The 22236-nt window shown below is 32.8% G+C and overlaps 2 protein-coding genes across 4 annotated transcripts in view; one reads left to right on the top strand and one right to left on the bottom strand.

The window, feature by feature from the left end:
* Timp (Tissue inhibitor of metalloproteases) overlaps positions 1-21586 on the top strand; it is a 65201-nt gene extending 43615 nt beyond the window's left edge. For all 3 annotated transcript variants that reach the window (XM_073084213.1, XM_073084212.1, XM_073084211.1), the window contains exons 2-7: positions 12944-13070; positions 13768-13850; positions 14717-14825; positions 15965-16086; positions 18261-18379; positions 20557-21586. In XM_073084213.1, coding sequence (XP_072940314.1) covers positions 12959-13070; positions 13768-13850; positions 14717-14825; positions 15965-16086; positions 18261-18379; positions 20557-20614 — 603 coding nt within the window. In that variant the 5' untranslated portion in view covers positions 12944-12958 and the 3' untranslated portion in view covers positions 20615-21586. The remainder of the gene's footprint in view (positions 1-12943; positions 13071-13767; positions 13851-14716; positions 14826-15964; positions 16087-18260; positions 18380-20556) is intronic.
* Positions 1-22236, bottom strand: part of Syn (synapsin) — a 96193-nt gene that overhangs the window by 68700 nt on the left and 5257 nt on the right. Inside the window, exon 6 of the mRNA XM_073084210.1 lies at positions 21871-21975. Within this exon, the coding sequence (XP_072940311.1) occupies positions 21871-21975 (105 nt within the window). The remainder of the gene's footprint in view (positions 1-21870; positions 21976-22236) is intronic.

Here is a 22236-nt window from a genome sequence, read left to right on the forward strand (position 1 = left end):
AAATATATTTCATATAAAATATAGCCTATGTTACTCGTGGATAAAGTAGCTTTCGAATGGTGAAAGAATTTTTAAAATCGGTCCAGTAGTTTTTGAGCCTATTCATTACAATCAAACAAATAAACATAGTTTTCCTCTTTATAATATTAGTATAGACAAAGTAGTTTAAAACATAATTTTCAATCCTATACGATCACGTCTGTTCAAAATTCAGCGGCACTGTTTTTGAAAATGTTTACGCAATTTGTACATTGGACGTAATTATTCACTTAGGTCGTCGGTCTTTGAGAGAAAGATTTAATGTTTATATCATTTAATTAATGCACAACATACATTTCTTGTAATATCATAAAATCAATAATTTAAGTCAGTGTTTTTCATTGTGTGGATAACGACCCCCTAGAGGGATTGTAAACTTTTATAAGGGGTTCGTAGGAAATCGCGAAGACCGTATAAAAGGAATTAAAATAAAAAGGCGACGTTATGGATGTAAAATAATATGTACCTGTTTTCAATACTTCTTTAGGTTTTTACCAAAGCATTTGATAATTATAACATACACGGTAGAAAAAGTGTAGAACAAGGGGTCTATAAAATATTTTTCGTACTTAGGGGGTCGTACAATGTAAAAGGTTGGAAAACAGTGATTCAAGGAAACAAACAACGCATAACGCACGCGACTGCGCTGGCGCCGCGCTTCGCGTATCAGGGCTAGCACTTATCAATTTATTGCCGCCACTGCAAATTGATATTACAAAAGAATTGCATAAGATTATGCGCTACAAATAACCTCGTCTAGACTATAAATTATTTGCACAATGCTAAAATATAAAACACAGTTTTTATTTTAGCACGAATTCTTGAAACATAATACTAAGAGTAATTTCGATAATACTAAATGAATCGTACTTACTTTAAATAGTTCAGAAATTTTAAATTTCCATGCTCTATAAAAGTTTATTTTCAGTCGCTTTAAATTAAAAAGTCATGAATTCAACAAACGGTTATAAAACGCGATGTAATTGATAAACCCACATTGTGTGTCATCATACCTCTTAGCTGGGGTATGTTAATAGTTCAGTAACAGCTTTGATATCAATTCATCTTCAAAAGGATTAGTAGATTAAATCGTAACATTCACGGGGTAATTGAATTTTACAGTAATCTCGATCCAATCTCTTGTGTGATATGAAGATCCTAAATCCACAAGTTCTATGTAGGTTTGTGTATAAAAGAAGTTACGTTATGGGATTGTACTGCGGGAGTGAAATGATTTGTATCTATAAAAGTTAGTGTATTATCCGATGCAAGTGGTAATGATATACAGTAGGTGTATGTTATTACAAATCTTATAGTATACTACATGGACATATATTTGAAAATAAAAGAAAAATAAGTATCAGTTATTACAGAAGCCTTATATAGGCAATAGGCTCCTTAGAGTTCCCGTCGTCCTAGATTTACAAGTTGTAAGATTCCTTACGAAGATTAAATGTTCACTATTTTACCGTTATTATTCGAATTTAATAATATACACTACTTACATTTTTGAGCTTATAAATTAAGCAGAAGTCCTCCAAACGGTACGTAATTTATTCAATCTGTATAAAAACTTTGCTCATTAAAACTCCAGTTAGTTGCTTCTAGCTGTAATATTCATTTGTTTTGACTGACCGAACCTTGTAATTAGAGATAGTTACGCACATTAAATTTTAAATATTGCAGAATTATGCGAACGCCGCAAAAGTAACTTAAACAATCCAACTACCTATTATTGAAATTATAGGTAGCCATAATATTTTCCTACGCAACAAAACAGGATGAGAATACTTAAGTAAATATGCAGCTAAAATGGTATTATTTAATACGAAATGTATTATTTGAACACATGTTAAACGACAATTGGACTTCGAACAAAATCAAGTAATTCGCTCTCTACGAGTATGCACGATACGCACATATAGAAGACAGAAGTCAAAGATCAATATTACGTTAATTAATAATTGCAAAGAAATAATGATAACAGTGTCTAAGCTTTAACGCGGTCAGGCCCCTAGTGAAGCGCTACTAAAATTTCAAAGTAATTTATTTACGCTTCTATCGGCCGAATCTCGCACAATATGTTTATAATTTATCCATCATTATAATTTGTTGATGGATAGATTACACGGGGGAGATTGATTGATTTGTTTAACAGTATAATTGAAGTGTCACGAATCGAGCACACTATGGGTCAGTAGATTTATGTGTGATGTCGGTTTTTCCGACGGGTGTGGCGACGTCAGCCATCGTTAGCGATTGTTTATTAGTGGTGAATTATTGATAGATCTTATTTATATTATACTGCGTTCGTTATACTTAATACAGTACCGAAAACATAAAAATCGTTGAATCACAGTCATATACATTTAACGGTTTTTTATTTGACAACAATTAACTACTTGGTGAAAGTTATTTTATTACTCGGAAGAATTTTTAAGTAACAAACACTGTACAAAAAATACACTTTCATTCAATTTGTAATTATGTAATAAACTTTAAGATCGTGTGACCCCAAGGTTGGCTTGACCCGTTTTCGCCGTAGCATAAAAACACTTGATTAAATGTGCTAAGAATAATAGTAGGTGCTACATTTAGGTATACCAAAACTTAAATGTATGTAGACATTATAAGGTGATAATGCCATATTAAAACTGTACGTAAGAAGTTTTTCTTCTGTGACATAAATATTAATTACTAATATTAGAACGTATTAAAACATATTTTAATTGAGTAAGCGAACAAGACGAAAGTAAATACTACAAATAAATTATGTTTTACATCAACGCGTGCAACTTTGTTTAAAACTTTAAATAAGTATGTTTCCAAACGCCAAGAAGAAGTATAACTTCAATAAATAAATGATACGCCCAACCAACTAGTTTTATACAAAAATCTTATCTCTCCTGCTGACAAAAGTTTGACGCAAACAAAGCAACATTGTAGAGTGTAGACTCTAGACAGCATTGAATTGGGTAGAGTAGAGTAGGTGCCCGGGTAGAGCGTATCCGTTGTTACAATTGATGTGAAGTACTTCAAAGCATAATGTAGAAACTGTAGAGTCAAGATGTGCTTTTAAAGATTAAATTATTATAAAATTTAAAATTTAAACATTTTCATTCTTTCGATACTTATTCTGTCAAGTTGATTTTAAAAATATCTTACTATGATATTACTCTGGCACTTGTATCATAAAATGTAGAGGAAAAGAAATTAATATCTGTAATTTAAATCATATAAATATTACATTTTATTGTGGTTTTAAATACTTATTTCGGATTTTATTGCACGATTTAATACCTTGATATTTCCTTGTTTCATTTATATTATTATTTATGTAAATCTTATCCACTGTAGCGAATTAAGGAAATCCTACATCATCCTTTTATATACGTATTATTTAAACTCTGAAACTATTTTTCTTAATAAATTCTGTTCGATTTTATCCAATCAGCCTGCATCGGCTTACTTAAATTGGATGAAAGACTTAGCCGTATGTAAATCACCTATTACTACTTTATTTTTATTTAACGTTTGTATCACGCTTTATATTTTCAAAACCATGGAGGTGCTTATATACAAATAGTAGATATTGAAACCTCAACTTCGTAGCGGTATCATATTATTTCAAAGTAATTGGAACACGTACCTACAAGGAAACGAAGCAGACGAATCACCTAACTGTTTATTGATAGATATCACGTTCTATTACATAATACGTCATATTATATCTACGCAGAAAAGGTAAAATTGCTTTGGAAAATTATTCATAACTTCATCAAAAACCCATTACGTCCCACTGCTGGGCACGGGTCTTCTCTCAGAATGAGAATTATAAGGCCTCAGTCCACCGCGCTGGCCAAGTGTGAATCGGTTGACTTCACATACCTTTGAAAACTGTTTCTTAAGATTTCTCTAGTACGCAGGTTTCCTCACAATGTTTTCCTTCGCCGTTTTAAGCAAGTGATAATTAATTTATAATACGTACATAACTTTGAAAAATCAGCGTGCCTGAGATTTGAACCTAGAACCCCTCGATCAAGAGGCCGAGTCTCTTAACCACTAGGTTATAACTGCTTTCATAATTTCACATACATAACACAAGCGAAGATAAACACAAAGATCTAGAGTCAAGGTAAGCAATATTGTAATCAGAATATACATTACATTTCATTGTTACCAGCTAATGATGGGTTTAAGACTCATTTTGTGGTTTTGGGTCAAGACTTGAAACGTGCCGAAATGTGGTTTACTAGTTATTCTCCCTTAAATAAACCTCGGTTCGTGTTTGCTCAGGATGTGGTTATTCACTTTATCTGGAACGTTAAACAATGTTACAGTAAATGGGCTTCATTCAGCAACCACATAATTCTATTGAAAGATTGAGAATACCTACGCCAAGAGTACAATACGTACATTGGTTAAATTGTATCGAATACGAGAAGTGGGTTTGCCGAAAATATCTTTATGAAATTGTGAACTAAAAACTAAATAATACAATAATAGTACCAGTCTGCACCCCCTATCCAGTCATAGGTCTGGAAGAAATTTCTTACAGAAATAAGCAGTGCCTTTGTACATACTATTTCTTTATATATGTTTGTCTTTTTTCTTATATCTGTATTGTGTGTGCATAAATAATAAATAAAATAAGTAGTGACAGAGTATTGGTTCGGAATCAATCGGGTGGTCAGAGGTTCGAAACCAAAGTTCCAAAGTTTTATGCGCATTCGAAATTAATTAACACTTTAACTATGAAGGAGAAATCGCAAAATCTTAAAACATCAAAGTTATGGAACGTCTACCAATTCAAACTTGCCCAGCGCGATAGATTATGATTATGCCTAAACCCAGCTCAATCCGTGAGGAGACGGTGTCCAGCAGTAGGACTGTAATTGACAACAAACTAAATAAAAATACAGGTTATTTTTTAATACGCTTTTATTAGCTTCAGACGTATGTATGTTGGTATGTTGGTATGTTAGTATGTAACGGAATCTTTGAACATGATTTTAACCCCCTTCAAAACGTCGGATTAACTTGAAATTTGGCATACTTATTAAGGACCGATGACAATTCAATATTTTAAACATTCTGACCCGTTATCCTTACTAGGATAATCAGGATCAGCGATTTTTGTTTTCCTGAGACCCGGAAGGTCTGCGTTAAGACCAATAAAGGAATCTACCAGGCGCGCCGATCACCTAACCTAACCTAACCTGACCTGACCTGACCTGACCTGACCTGACCTGACCTGACCTGACCTGACCTGACCTTAACTTCGACGCGTCCGTTGTTAATAGCATCATGAAGCGGTGTCTCATCATCCTTATTCATTCAGCACTTCAACATCTGCACCTTCCTTTAACAAGATTTCCACTATTTCATTGTTCCCATTTCTTGCTGCCAAATGTAAAGGCATATATGATTTCAGCTCATCGTCATAGTCATAACTTATATTATTAACTCGAGCTGTAAAATTAATTAAACTACTAACAGTTTTAAAATCTCTGCAGGCAGCAGCAACACAAAGAGAAGAAATTCTAGAATTATTTTTGATATTAACATCATCATGCTGTAATATTAAATCGATGATTGGACGACGTCCTTTTGAAATGGCTAGATGTAAAGCAGTTGACCGTTTTTCTCTTGAGTATTGCCATCAGCGCCTGTTTTTAAAAGATGCTCTATCATCCTTTTTCCGTGATTACTTTTATCCAAGATAGAGGACCTGGGATATGGTATAAAATATGAAAGAAAGCAGTTAGCATTGGCAATTCGGATGTCATTCAACAACTCCTCTGGGATTTTCACGTTAACAATAAAAATAAACACCAATGTAAAAGACCACTTCATACAGCTGTGTTAAACAATGACCCAATATTCATTTTTGCACTGCTAAGCAAAGGTGCTGATGCTCATTCGAAAGATAAACTTGATAATACGCTACGTAATAATCGTTAAAATAATCGCTAAAATAATCACTAAAAAATGAAAAATAAATAATAGTTAAAAAAAACTAAAAAATACGCTTTTATAAAAAATTCGACCAAAAAATGAAAAATAAATAATAGTTTAAAAAAACTAAAAAAATACACTTTTTATAGAAAATCCAACTAAAAAATAGAATTTTTATTTTTTTTTTAATTTGAATTAAGAATGTGTAAATAAGATAAAAATATTTTTTATTGTAAAAAAAGCGTGGGGTGCTTTTTAAGATATTATCAAAATGATAATCCTTCTACTCAATATCTATCAATAAAATATTTATAACTATTAACACCATGCACCCCACGCTTTTTTTACAATAAAAAATATTTTTATCTTATTTACACTATTCTTAATTCAAATTTAAAAAAAAATAAAAATTCTATTTTTTAGTTGGATTTTCTATAAAAAGTGTATTTTTTAGTTTTTTTAAACTATTATTTATTTTAAAGAATAGTTTTAAACCTAAAGCGGATCTAGAAACAGATTTAGCATAGTCTGAGACATACGGTACAACATTTATTTCCTTGCATACAAGACACATCATTTATGAAAGTCATGCCATTTCGTTTATAATGTTGCGACATTGCAAGTAAATGTCATGCTAGTTCTACTTTTTACTCCAAAAACAAAAATCTAACGAGGTTACTGAAAATAAGAACATATTTTTGTAGCGAACATTTTGTTTTACAAAGGTCGTCGTTATGAGTACTTGTAATGTAATATCTCGTTTTTATTTCATAGAAGTATTAAACGAGTTTTAATCCACCAAATAAACTGACAACTGCGATAATGGATATCTGTAATTAATCCCAGATTGAATTGAATTAGGATTGAAGTCCGATCTGATGTTGGCCACAGATTCTTTGTTATTCCTGAAGACTACGTAGGAATGCCACGTAGATATTTCTCTCTTACCAAACCCTTCAAACACAGCTGTTCCTAACATTGTTGTAAGGCAGAAATAGGTGTGAGGTTGGTACCTTCGGAGCTGGAGCACAAAGAAATTTACCATCTTCAAAAATAAATCATGAAATACTCGTATAAATTGCAATAAGGTTTATTAAAAGCAGTAAAATTCTACCTTTATACTTAAACTCCAAGTAGTTAAAGAAGGTTTTTTAATTTTTTATTGCATTTTTTGCTGATCCGGACCACACAGATCTGCCTACATTGTTGAAAGCTGTTATTTTCGTGTACATATATTAGTTGATTGTAACTCGTATTCCTTGTTGTTTTGTGACGTAATATAAAATTGCAAACGAGAATACGCTCCACCTGCTGATAAATGCATGCTACATCTTAATATCAAGATATCATCGAGCAACCTCGGAAACCTGTTGTGTGTGTGGTCTCACGTTGCCTTTTCTAAATTAAGGGAGTGTTTTAGTGGGAAAGTACAACCGTACCTATTTATGGTCATTGTAGTAATTGCATTTTATGCACCTAAAGACTACACGGTGGAATTTAATGGGATATAAGGGAAAATATTAATGTTTGTGCTGATAAGAATGTGCTGTTCAGTTTTTTTCCTAAAAGATTTCAAATTAAATAATTCGAACACAACATCTAGCATATATTTGCATTAGTGACCACTAACTCGAATTCTATATCTGTGGAATAGATATGTGAAAATTATGCGTATAAAGATCTTCTGAAATTGTTCTAAGTACCTACCTGATGTCTAAATATGTCTGTCGTCTTCTCGTTGAACCCTAACAAACGAGGTATTGTTGGAAGGCGACGCAACGTTAGACCAGAGTCGCGATCATGGGAATGCACTCATAAATTTCCGCATTGTTATTTTTCAGTACCTACCAAATGTACGTAGCATTTGTAATGTACCTTTGTGGTTCTTTGTATGTTCATGACATAAATACTTCAGTTCAGCTTTATTAATTTCAATCAATATTGTCGTGCAAAACGTGAGAGTCAGCTGTCAACTCTATGTAAGTTACTAAGGGTGCTTACACACGAGCGACTGTTCGTGTTGACGTCGATGTTCGCTGCCAGTCGTCAGCGATTGCCCGCAACCGTCGGCGACATGAACTGTCGCTCGTGTATCAGCCAATTGTTGCTTATGTGTTCCCATCCTAATGTTTTAATGCACAAACTTAATTATGTATTAACACTCGTAATTTATTCCCAAAATGCTCGTAGATAGCTAGAAATGATTTCACTTAATGCCCGACAAATCTTAAATATAACGATTTCAATATAAATGTCTTCTTAATATATTTAATGTTTGTTTTACATTACGTAGGAACACCACTAACAAGTACTCCCACACATTTTCCGGTCATAATGGTTTGTTTATTATGCTCTAGCTCCATTTTCGAATACATTAATGCGAGAACAACAGAAAACTACTTATATATTAGAGAAAGTCGGTATAATTTAGCATCCCAGCTACCCAAAGTCGGATTAAACGAGTTTTGACCATTATTGCGATACCGATTGTTATTTCATTTATTAAGTACGTACGTAAACAATTTACTGGAACATAAATTGCTGTTCATAAAATAATTTTAATTGCAAGCGTTAAGAAGGTTAATGTATTTTATGACAGTGCATAATTTAAAGGAAGTACCTTCTTGAACCTCTTTGTACGTGTCCTTATTAACTAGCCATAGAACAGATTATACAGGGCTGTAACACAAGTCTGTGGCTGTAACTTAGAAAGGTTATGGCATAGATATTAAAACAATTAATTGTTTCTTATAGTCCTATATTCTTATAGTCATGATCTATTTATTCTTTGGTTCTTCCAGCTTGCTTGCGTTATTCATTCTACCATGCCACGAAATGAAAACAGTTTGGTAATGGTCGTATTAATAGAACAAATAAACAAAATGCAATATTTGTCTGTAATTTCTGTAAAGATCGGAATAATTCAAACATCCTTGTTCATTCACATCTATTCACATATTAAAGCCGCTGTCACGGTACAGGAAAAAAATAGAGTCCGAGAGTTTTGTATGTGCTTGTGCTTTTGATTAAATGTCATTGGAACCAATGCGCGTGAGATAATACGAGCAAATCGGATGAACGTCAACACTCACAAAGCCACGGCATCTATTTTCTCATTTGTAGTCGGTTGATATTTTTTCATCGTTTTGTAAGCAACAAAGAGATTTAATAACCGTGAGCGTTTAAGAGCCAGACTTTGTATGCATTAAAATGGTAACAATAAAATTCGTGCACTTACGAGTTTAAAAAGGAAAGATATTGATTGGGTTTTCTTGCAAACTTCATTTATGCCAAATTAAATACATGTGAGTACAAGTTTGGCGTAAATGCATTTAAAGGATGTAAAAGCCAGTCATTGTGTGACTGAGGGCCGCTAATGCTAAAAGCAATGCTATTAGGCGACGAACCACCTCTAACTATGCTTATGTTGAATACATTATTGTGGCGTGTACACGAAAAGTGTCATGTATAGTCGTATCGTAAGAAATATGTCTTTATGTCTTGAAATTAGAGATTATATTGTATTTTAACATAGAGTTGGAAGACATCGAATGACAGATCAAAATTTTATTCATAGATTACGGGATCACAAACATGTAGACAATAAATAAATGCGGGAGCTTTGAGTGTGTACGTGCGTACTCGTATAAATAATCCACATTCCTTTTAGGACCCGATATCAAAAAGGTCGAGACCGTTTCTCTTTGTGTTCCTTTATCACACAGAGATATTTGGGGTTCTGTGGATATTGTTATAGTCCGAGTAGTGTGAATATGAAAGCGAATATCTTTGTTTAGATACCTTTTTATTATGTCTCTTTCGAAACTAGTTATAATGGGTGTCTTTGGAATTCATGAGACACGCAACACATTGTTCGTTATTCTAAAGTTCACGATAGACTTTGATGCATGCCAAGAAAATAATGCGAATGAACTTTACCGCACCTTATGTATAAATAAATCTTAAATATTTACATATAGATTTATCCTTTTCGTAAATATAGAGATTTTATAAACAATATACAGACTATTATAGCATTGATGAAATTTTATTTGGTCTTTCTTATTTCATTGGTTTAGTATTTCCAAAATAATATTCGATCAAACCTGATCAAACCATCAAAATGTTATGATTTATATCTAGATATATACAAGTACTAATTAGGCAAAGTAATTACATTTTATCCAAGGCCTTAAGGTTTTAATTTTTAACTGCCGCTATATAATTTCGCTGAAGAACATTGAAGAATTAGCATTCTTTGAAAATGTTGGAACCGAGGAAAAAACTTGAGCGTAACATAATTAGGGCCATTATCGAATTAAGGGTCCAATTGGGTTCATTATACGATGAAATTGTTTTTAAAACTTGTTGTTTTTAGGATTCGGTACACTGATTATAGTGATGCAACGATTTGCAGTGTACATTGTAATTGGTATTCGAATCGCTGCATTCACAAACAAACCGACGAGCCACAAACCGACGAGCCATCCAATCACAATTGACGTATCGCATTTCTGTGTAACAGTCATTATTACAGTTGCACTCAATGCGATCTTTGCGTTTTAATTTCCGTTTGCTAAAATCTATTTGAGATTCGGGTCATCGGTTGTCCTCATTACTTGTTTTGTAAAATGTTTGAAAAGGTTATTATTAGTTATTATTTGTTTCGAATGGTTTATATTACAAAGTGGTGTTATTTTACTGATTTTCTAAAGTTAAAATATTCTGACACGTTAAAGAATAACATTATTATGTTTAGTCAATTAAAAGTTTGGCGATCGATTGAAAATAACGTCTCAATTAAAATAAAGGGAACTAAAGTAAATAAAGAAAACCTATATGTATTTATAGTGGTTAAGTACTTTAAGAGTTTCGCTATGGCTTAATCGGATATTCTCGTGAGAACTTCAGGATAAAAATATCACTCTTATATAATATAGACAACAGTCTCCTGAATAAATAGGAGTTATATAAAAAAAATTAAGTAAATCTACTAGTTACCTTTCTAGCTTTGTATATGCAATCATACGGAATCTGAAATTTTATAAATAATGATTTTTATATAACAATGGATTATTTTTTCCAAGTATAAATATTTTTAAAATATTCATATCTCGCGTATTATTTTTGTACAATATATCTAAGATGCATACAATGATACCACGGCTAGTTATTATACCCGAGCACAAATTAACTAGTGTCATTTAGCGTCAATAAAGATTTTATTGTAGGTACTTCGCAACCTGTATTCTGTAGTACAGGGTCGAATTTTATCGACGAGTATTGTAAGTGTGTTATAGTATGTTGCGAAGAACTGATATTTAAGATGCATTGACATGCATTCTCTGGCTTAAAATCGACATATCTTTACGAATTATATCTTGTGTTGTATAGAGACTTGTAAATAAAGTAGAAACTCATTATTTTCAACAAGAAATGATCTGTGTAGTTTAATATACACTCTACCTATAACCCTGATGAATATTTAACCTATTTACATATCTACGTAGGTTTATTGTGATGGTCATGTTATTTTTAACTTATCTATATACGCACAAACATTCACGAGACAGAAATAGTTTTATTTTGTGCGCCATATTTGCATATCATAAATAATTCAGTAATGTGACTATTTTTTCGGGAAATAAAATATTTCAGAAAATATTACGACATGAAAATTTGCATGTGTGATCGCCAGACCGCAGTGGATTAGCGTTCGTAGGTCATGCCTTGAGACTCGAGTGCTTAAGCACTTGCATTTGTAGAGACGAGACCTTTGCGATTAAAGCCTTAACATTTTAAGTTTTAATTTTGAGGCTTCTTAATTTCTGTACTTAAGGCTAATTGTAGACACTTTTAGTAAATAAAGTATTGTTAGCTACTATTCTAATATTGTGCAATTTAGTTACTGTTACTTATGTTGTAATTGGTTAATACGTCTATAAGCGGTATTTATATTGATGGTTAATTACCATCAGGTTTCCTACTTAAATATTATAATTAAACTATTCTCATTAATTTTGTAAATAGTATCGGATATACGAAAGTGTTAAATTACATCTTTCCAAGTTACAATTTATATCAGATACCTAATAAACCTGTCTAGAAGTCCCACCTCAATATACACTGTCCATTAAAGTACATCCTTTAATTTTGTAAATAGAACCGGACTAAATAAAAAAGTCTTAAATTACATCTTTTCAAATTACAACTTATATCAGATACCTAATAAACCTGTCTAGAAGTCCCACTTCAATATACACTGTCCATTAAAGTACACCTTTTAATTTTATAAATAGAGCCGGACTAAATACGAAAGTGTTAAATTACATCTTTTCAAATTACAACTTACATCAGATACCTAATAAACCTGTCTAGAAGTCCCACTTCAATATACACTGTCCATTAAAGTATACCCTCATTTTTTCACAGACCCGTAATATATTTTTATTTAAAGTTGATCTCGCTAAATCTCCTCTACAGCAACTGTTCTTTCTCAGCTTATGGATTATTCATCCTTACTTTTCTGAGGGAATCAATCCACTTAGTTGGAAAGGTAAAAGTACAGGTCGTGCCCTTTATACCTTTTTTATGGAATTTAAATAATAAATGAATCTCATTATTACACTATCTGACGAGTAGGATCATTGCCACTCAAGGACATTTGTGATTAATCCCAAATAGGATTTGTGTCCTTTTTGAGGTCAGTTGTGGAAACGTTAGTAACCCGGATGAATAATCTGGAATAATTTGGAACACATATAATTGTTTTGGCATGTACCACACCCTTAAATCTAGAAAACAGCAATTCCTATATCTGCAAGCTAACTAAAGCTATTTCTATTACTATTAAGGCTAGTACTCTAAGGCAGTGTAACCGTAAAGGATTCTACCAATTTTATGTATGCAAGTGGTTTCTGAACTAACAGTAGTAATTTGTTTGCAGAATATTAGAGAGAGCATGCTGACGAGGTGGTTGACCCTGGTGCTGGTGGCTGTGAGCTGGCGCGCCACCGACGCCTGCACCTGTTCACTCGCACACCCTCAAAGCCATTACTGTAATAGCGACTTTGGTGAGTGGATATTTTCGTCTAATAAAAGTAGCATATTACATGCAGTACCCTATGTTAAATGGCCACAGAATTCAATGAACGTCTGTAATTGATTTTAAACAAAAAGCAATCCTACCGAATTTGAAAGTCCTCATGTATCTAATTTGCCACAATCTTTAAGTCGAAATACAGAAGCGCAAATAAAGCAGAAATAGAAATGGGCAAAAATCCCGGTAGATATCCCATCATCTTTAAATACATATATTAACTGTTTACCCTGAAAATGCGAACAACATATTCATTGTTAAAAATATACCTGCATGCAGTTGGTATAAAAAGATGAAACTATATTCTGATAGTCTTAGATTTTCATTCATTGCTGTTCTCATGTTTACATGATTTGTATAAAAAATGTTTAAGTCTCAGAAGAGACTGAAAATAAAAAATAACTATTAGTAGTACAAATGGATTCGGCTCTCATCGGAGATTATTAAAAGAAAGCAAACAATTAAAAGATAACTGTTTCGACCAGATATTCACGCAGTTATATTCTAGCTAGAACAAAGCCTTCTCTTTTAATTTTGAATATTCTTTGTTCTGTGTACAAATAATTATGAAGGTGCCATAACAAATATGATATGTTACCCTTTCATGACCCACTCTACGCAGGAAATTATATGCAAATATTGTTGAAAGCAAATTTTCCCTGTTGTTTCAGTGATCGTCGGCAGAGTACAAAAATTATTCAGAGGAAATGATTATTACGACGCGTACAAAGTGAAAATTCGTAACGTGTTCAAAGTAAGCATAATAATAATATATATTACGCTACTTGATTGTAAATATAACTCTTTGTACCCGATTGCGGAGGGTAATGTTTTTGAACGTATGTATGTATATTCCATGTTTGAAACGCCCTGTAGCCCAAACAGCTTCAAGGATTTCAGACGAGGGATCGTTAGAGTCGTGTAAATTATGGGAGTGACATATAGTTAAACATATTTAGGCAATCGGGTCTTATTTTGACATAATATTTATTTATCCATTCAAAGTAAAACTTTCATTTTATACGAGTATTTATTTATTACTTTATTTTGGTCACGAAATTTGTGTACAGCAACTCCTAAGCTAATAAATACTTTATAATTATTATAAATTTAATTAAAATGGAAAATCCTATCCGGCAAGTTATTAGCAAAATTTGTACTCGTAATTTTACTTGGCAACGTAGGTGTGTAAAATATTCATGAATAAATTATTTTAGGATGTAAGTAGATTTATGTAGAGCGTTTAAAACACGGGAGTTCCTTACGTACTTTCCTACAAGTGTAATTTAGTATCATAGACATATTTTACACGAGTTTTATTTGGTCAGTGTCAGGTTTTTAGTCAGGTCAGTCAGAGATTGCAGTAATTTGATCCACATAAATTTCAAAACCGGCAGCATGATGGCCGCAAAGCAATATTGGATGCTAACTTAAAACACCCAAGCAGAGATTATGAGCAGTAAAACCCATTTTAATTACAATAATGTTTGATAATAACTACATTCTCTGATGATCAAAACCTACCTAGTTCCTGATTATTTATATTACCACGCGTAATGCATGACATTTAGCTTTTTTCCTAGTGATGCTATATTCTTTATGTCATTTTTTTATTTCCAGGCGACTCCAAAGGCGGCGCTGGCGTTAAAATCAGGTCGAATATTAACGCCTTCTCAAGACTCTCTTTGTGGAGTGAACCTTCAGCCTAGGGAGACCTATGTTATAACAGGTGAACATATTCTCCAACTTATTTTATAGCCATACAAATTTTATCTTTATTTAAAAAAAATATTTTCTGCAGAGTGCAGTTGATATTTTTTGCCGAGGGTATGATACATTTTTAGAATTTGAGGTTTCAAATCATGCATTAACTATTCCTATTATTACTTTTAACATAATCTATATTTAAAGAATTCCTCAAACATTTAAAAACTAATATTTGACCATTGGTTATTTTCCTCAAATTTTCAATAATTTGCATATTAACATTTTTTATTGTAAACCTAAAAGCAAAAACAAATAAAGACAAATAACTTACTAAACAAAAAACAGAAAATTTGTTGACAAAAAAGTACTAAACTATTTACTTTGCCTATTTATCTAGAATTTCATTCCAATAGAGACACGATTACTAAACTACGATGTTATCATTTAAGACTTAGTTACGATTTTCATGAAATTAATAGCTTAAGTTGTACAATGGAAAGCGAATGACTGTTAATTTTCTTTGTTAGTCTTGTAATAAATGGTCCTTAATATTAATTGCTTGTCGAGTTAATTAGGCGAGAAACCTGTGCCCTACTTAGTGACAACTTGAATAAAATATAGGTACGGTTTGTTATAGATGTACAATATATAGGTTTAAGGATTTAATTCTGTTTTCTATGTAGTTGGTACACATAATGGACATACATATTATTATTTATAGAATTGATTCATAAGTTGGTTTTGTTTATTCTTTGCTTTTTATTTCACTGCAGAGATAGTATTATGCTCTACATTCAGTTGATTACATCATAACAAGACCGCAATTTGTCGCGATACCATTCTACGACAGAAATCTTTTCGACAAGTGTATGTAATTTTGTTTGCGATCTCGCATATCACATTAAAGAGTAAAATTAAAATTATGATATTCCTACACGATACACATGTGACCAAAGCGACATTTCAATGTAACAAACGTAAAATATATTACTTTTAAATTTATTACGTATTGTATACTCGAATTATTAATTACGGCGACTAAATATCTGCTCTTTAAAGTAACAAGGCATTGGCAAAAGAGATCGAGTAGGAATCTTATTTAGGAATTCATTAAAAATATTCACGAGAAAAAAATAAAAATGATTATGTCTTCAATTGCAGGTCGAGTGGTGCATTTGCAAGCGAATGTGCATCTCTGCGGGTATATCAACAAATGGCGTGACGTCACTCCGCGGCAAAGGAAGGGGTTCAGGCTACTATATAAACAAGGCTGCACATGCAAGGTAAGAATGACGTAAGAATAAAGTGTTAATGTGTCTGTTTTATTACGAACTTTTGGACAATATTTCTGACCTGTAGGTAAAATACTGGCAATCGGCATAATTAAAAGGCGGTTCTCTAGACTTTATCAGTCCGCACAGGACAGGAGACCCGCACGCAAAATTTAAAGTTATGGGATGTCGACGAAGAGGAGGAACAGGTAGGATCCGATTACCCCCTGAGTTTAAGTGGCTACCGTAGACTAAACACATTCTCAATCGAACCCAAGTTCGCAGTAGTAGTCTTTCATGAAATTATGCACATGAAAACATCCCATGCTACATAACTATATCTATCCATTATTTACGATTCACTTTACTCGACACTAATATTTCACACCTAATCTCGTGGTAATTCGAAAACAAGTTTAGGTAAGCATCCGAACATCTAAGGAAGACTATGATCAACAGTTTACCTACTACAGGAATGTTACGAATCGTGGAAAGATTTAAGATAAATTATTGTAAGACTAAAACAGTTCCAGCAAACCGCAGGGAACTCCATAATCTCCACGATTGATGGCATTGTTTACGTACTTCGGTTTCTTAGTTTATCTTGCTTGCTACTTTATTTTTACAATATTCCCAATAACGGCGCTTTATATTCCGTTCACGAAAGAATTGAATTTGTATATACTATTGCTAAAGAAATGCTCACATACAATTTTCCTGCAACGCAGCTTAACAATAACGCGATAAATATATTTAGCTCGTTTGTTAAAGTCGTTTTATTTTGAAGGCGATGTAAGCGGGTCACGAATTTGCCTCATGTTGCGTATTTTGGTGTATCATGCGTGCTTGCGTGAAACGTGGTAACACGAAGTTCTTATATTATAATCGGTATTTACGTGGCTAATGGTAACTACACCGGCCTCTCTATGAGATCTACCAAGCGTGAATTCAAGCTTTAAAATGTGCGTAAAAATATGAAATATATTTTCTAGAGTTCCGTGCAAAAAACATAATATATAACATTACTTCGTTCAAACGTCCGTGATCTACCACTATAGTTATTTACAGGGGTGTTTAGGAGCCTACGTATAAAATAATTACATCATATGTGTCGACCTATGAGGGATATCTTAACTGATAATAAAACAGTAAAATAAAGTTTAACTTGGGTCCATACTAAGCATTTCGAATTATATGAAACCAAAAGAACGATATTTGGTAATTATATAAAAAAAAAAAAATTGTACACTACGGAACTTAGGTCCGCGATACAGTCTCGCACTTGGCCTGGTTTTTCAGAAAAGTGTTGCTAATTTTTTACCTTTAATTTCATGCATTCACACGATTCCTTATTTTCGTTTTTTTTGCTTCGCGGAAAACAGTCACGTATTTTCCTCATGCCGTAAATTTTCATATTTTAAACGAAGATAGTTACACATTGAATACGGTCGTATATTTTAGTATGTTAAATGAACATACCTAGAAACTTACAACATTATTGGATGGTAGAGTCAATAAAATAATAGTTAAAAAAACTAAGAAGTACTTATTAAGTATCGAGGTGCTTAGGAAGGAAAAAAATAAGTTTATTAAATCATTTTTCTTTGTACGATTATTACTGTAAGGCTTTTATGTGTCAGCAAAGTTAAGAAATCGTATTTTTTCTAGCGGGTTAATTTTGTAGCCTACCTTAAATAGGAGTAAGATACTGTTTCTTGCTATCCTGATAACTTACTTGAAACTCTTTTCTGCTCTGTTTTACTTCACACTTCAAACCAGAACACAGGAGCGTTACACTACTACATTAACGCATAACTTTGTGTAGTACCGATACAGTAAAACCATGAAGGGTTCTAGTCTTAATAGTTATTATTAACACGCTTTTATTTGCTTGGGTTGTATGTATGTATGTATGTATGTACGTAACAGAGTAACGGAATCTTTGAACCCGATTTCTATCCATTTTGAACGTTCAGTTTAATTAAAAAAAATTGAAGAATTATCAAAAACACTTTTCGAACATGATAAATGGAGCACCCCACGCTTTTTTCACAATTTTACTATTTACTGTTCCTTAATTGATTCTTAGATTGAAAATTATTTTCTACTTTTCAGTTAATTTTATCATAAAAGCGTGTTTTTAGTTTTTTTGAACTATATTTATTAATAACATATTTATTTTCCAGGTGCACGTAAATCGCCGCAGCTCGAAGTCGCCGAACGCGTGCGTTGGGAGCTACGACGACTGCTACGAGAGGCACGGCGTGTGCCTTCACGACCGCGAGCGACGGTGCCGCTGGACTAGGTAATTGCTATTACAGTTATACTTCTTTAGGCGTGTTATGAAATATGATGAGATTGAGAGAAATTTTAAGATTCGTCACACGAAAGTTACAGTATGAAGTTGCAGCGGTTGCAGTCTCGAAACAAAAGCTACCAACAAAACAGAAATAGAACCTCTATTAGTCGCGCAAGTTGGCACCATCGTCGCCTCTGTTTACTGTTTTCATATTCATAGTATTTAGTAATATTTTGTCCTGACATATATTATCAGCTTCACTTCGTTTATTATATTTCTCTGTTGAAACCACTCTCTATAGATATTCTTCACTAAATTGTAATCATATAAATCGAAAAATAATTGATTCACAATTAAGTTAAATATAGAACGATATGAATGTTAATAACGATAATTTTAAACGTTATATCGCAAACCTTACGTCGCACATACCTACGAATTGACATACCAACAACTATACTTATACAACCCCGCTGTAACCCCGTCCTAATTCTGGGAAAGGTAATAATACGAAGTTCGAAAGCGGATTGGTGGGTTTACCGACCAACCCTTCTGTATCACTTTTTTCAATCACCCGAAGGCTTACGAGGAAGTTTAACGGTGCCCATTAAATGATTATAAATGGGGCCGACTGCTACCCCACATAACACCCTTATAAAAAGAATATGGTCCGATTGTACTCAGTACTTGTTATAGTCAACACATTGCGGATTAGTAGATTGCACACATCCATGACATTTTTAAAAGAACTCTCAGGCGTATAGGTTTCTTTATAATGGTTTCTTTCACCGTTTAATTTGCGCACATAACTTTGAAAAATCATAGGCAGGTACGTCAGATGGTTGAGATTCGAACTTCGGACCTTCCGATGGAAATCCCGAATTTCAAATCACTAGGCTATGACTGTAGTATCGGTTCGTCGGACAAAATTATCGTCTAAGAATATACCGGCGCCTCAAAACGATTACCGCACTATTAATATTAATTGTTTAACAAAACACTATGACACAACGAGGACGCACGGTTTTGCGCAAAACATCAAACGAAATAATTCACTCGTGACTTAGTATTTTGGGTTTCCTATGCACATGCTTTCGACGGCAAGGATCAGTAACAATTGTTCAAGTTGTTTTATTGCATACCTATCTAATTTGTCATTTATTTAGTCTTTGAATTTTGTACCTATATAAGAATAAAAATCGAATATTACATAGGCTTATCGTTATCTTCTGTTAAAGCAGTAAAGTTTTACTTCCTAAAAGGATTTACGATGAATTTCAATACTGAAATTCAGGAGGACCCTTATGGGGGTTAATAAAGATCTCTTTTAAGATATTCAAAAATATCTATTGAATTCTAATTCGCAGAGAATTAATCTATATAGATACCAAACTACTGAAAGAAGCGATTCGCAAATCCTATCACAATTGCTATCTCGGTATTAAGTAATGAAGCGCGAAAGGGATTAAGTTGGGATTCGTAGCTGCGGGCGAATATATATAATATTTCCCTGAAATGAAACTTGGTAGACAGTATTATTAGATATCTCGAATGACGTCAGATGGCTTGTTCTTGTTCATTCTCTCACCGAAATACATTACTAAACAAGCGAAGACGACTGCGTTATGCTTTGCAATATATTAATACTAAGTTGTAGAGTATGAAATAATATGTATGTTTGATATTAATTTACATCGTCGTCGTAATTTACATACAGACATTGAACGTATGAAGCACGGAGAAGCAAACAAAAATTATATTTTTCTATTCAAACTTTGACAGGCAAGGCCCGGTCTGTGTTAGAAATGTTATGAGGTCGCGTTCCGATCCGGTAGTAGTTTAAGAAAAAAATATTGTAACTGATAAGTTGTAAGTGCCACAGTAAGGACACTTGGAATATAAGGACACTTTGCATAGTAGAATACTTTTTTCTGTGACGGTACGCGTGTGACGCGCTCTATGCCTATATGCCTATAGATATTTGTAATAATAAACATATTGTTCCAAAAACTGTGCTTTGATGGTCTAAAATAATAAGCCTGAATATCAAAAGATTGAAAATCGCGAACGAATTAGACCAATATTCGCTAATTGTGTTACAAGAAGCGCGAATAAACACAGATACCTTTGATCTTCCCTTAGTGGTAGTTTCAATCGATACAATGATACGGTTTATGTTTCAGAGCGCCAGCCCTCACGAGATGCCTGCAAAAACAACACTTCAACAGCACCATGACTTGATTTATAAAACGCCGACTCGAATTGTAAACATTAACCATACCATATGTATATCTCGACACATCTCCAAGGAAATTCCGCTGTTACCTTTGTAATTGTTACTAATTTATTTATAAATAAATCAGGTTACTAAGGGATGTTACGACAAATTTTCATTCGCACTTATTTTGTACCTTATCTATTACTTATGTTGGTAACTAATACCATGGATTCGTTCCCTTTATTTATAGACCAAACAACCAAAAGGGATGTTACGACAAATTTTCATTCGCACTTATTTTGTACCTTATCTATTACTTAAGTTGGTAACTAATACCATGGATTCGTTCCCTTTATTTATAGACCAAACAACCAAAAGGGATGTTACGACAAATTTTCATTCGCACTTATTTTGTACCTTATCTATTACTTAAGTTGGTAACTAATACCATGGATTCGTTCCCTTTATTTATAGACCAAACAACCAAACAATTGTGAGCTCTAGTTCTACATTTGATTTCGGAAAATGTGGCTTGTTATTGTTAACTTACGCCCTCACGTTACTAATTAGAAATGTAATTAATGTTTGCCTACCAAAAACCGACATTTGATAATTTCTTCATACTAAACATTATCAAATTTCGATCCGTGATACGTAAAAATTGAATGGATTGATTATTAATAAAGGATTTTAGACGCCAAGTGTCTGATCTACCTAATAGATTCAAAACGAATTGAAACACGATAAAAAATCGTCATTTGTTAAAATTCAAGTGACATAAACATGACGAATTTACCCGATTTTTATCATTTATTATTGTTGTTCTTTGGATAATGTTCCACAGATGCTCCTAAATTGTTATTTCGTTTAAACAGACGAAAGGATTTTAACGTTATTTTGTAATAATTTATTTTAAGTTATATTTATATCTAAGTTAAAATTGTAAATTAACAAAAATAGTTATATGTTTAGAATAGAATAAATTCTTAAGAAATTATGATTTTTTATTTTATCAAACTGAATCTGAAGAGGTAATTTTATCTTTAACATTACACTTTAAAATTTGATTCTGAAAGAAAAAATCTTACGTCCAACAATAACAAACAGTATAAATTGCTGTAACAAAACACTACAATAATATTTAACATTAAATTATCACGCACAGAAATTTCGATGAACCGAATTTTCAAGAACACTTTTAAGAGTAAGAAACATTCTCATTCACGTATGGCGATTTCGAGGCACGACGCCTAAAATTTTAAGAATATAACTGACTTACCATATCAGTGTGGTTGTGGTAGTATGTCTGCTCGATCAGCGGGAAGTTCTCTCTCCCGAGACGCCGCTGCAATTGCAGGAGGTGGCCAAACACCCATGGACGATCCTTTACCAAGTAAAACGAACATAATTAATATTATTTTCACGAAATTAATGCAATCACGACATACTGATAGATTAAAATGGATCCGTAAACTAATAAATTATTATTAATAAACACAGTTGCAGTCCTACTTCTTCATTTTATAAATGTCCACTCCTATACAAAGTATTCGTTGTTATATGAGTATATCTCCAAAAACATGCATGCTCATGATGAAACTTACTCTACATTTTTATAGGTATTTAATTTTCAAAGTCTAAATCT

Source organism: Epargyreus clarus, unplaced genomic scaffold, assembly GCF_041222505.1.
Source record: "Epargyreus clarus isolate Ecla_fem2 unplaced genomic scaffold, WU_Ecla_fem_2.2 ptg000021l, whole genome shotgun sequence".
Classification (NCBI taxonomy): domain Eukaryota; kingdom Metazoa; phylum Arthropoda; class Insecta; order Lepidoptera; family Hesperiidae; genus Epargyreus; species Epargyreus clarus.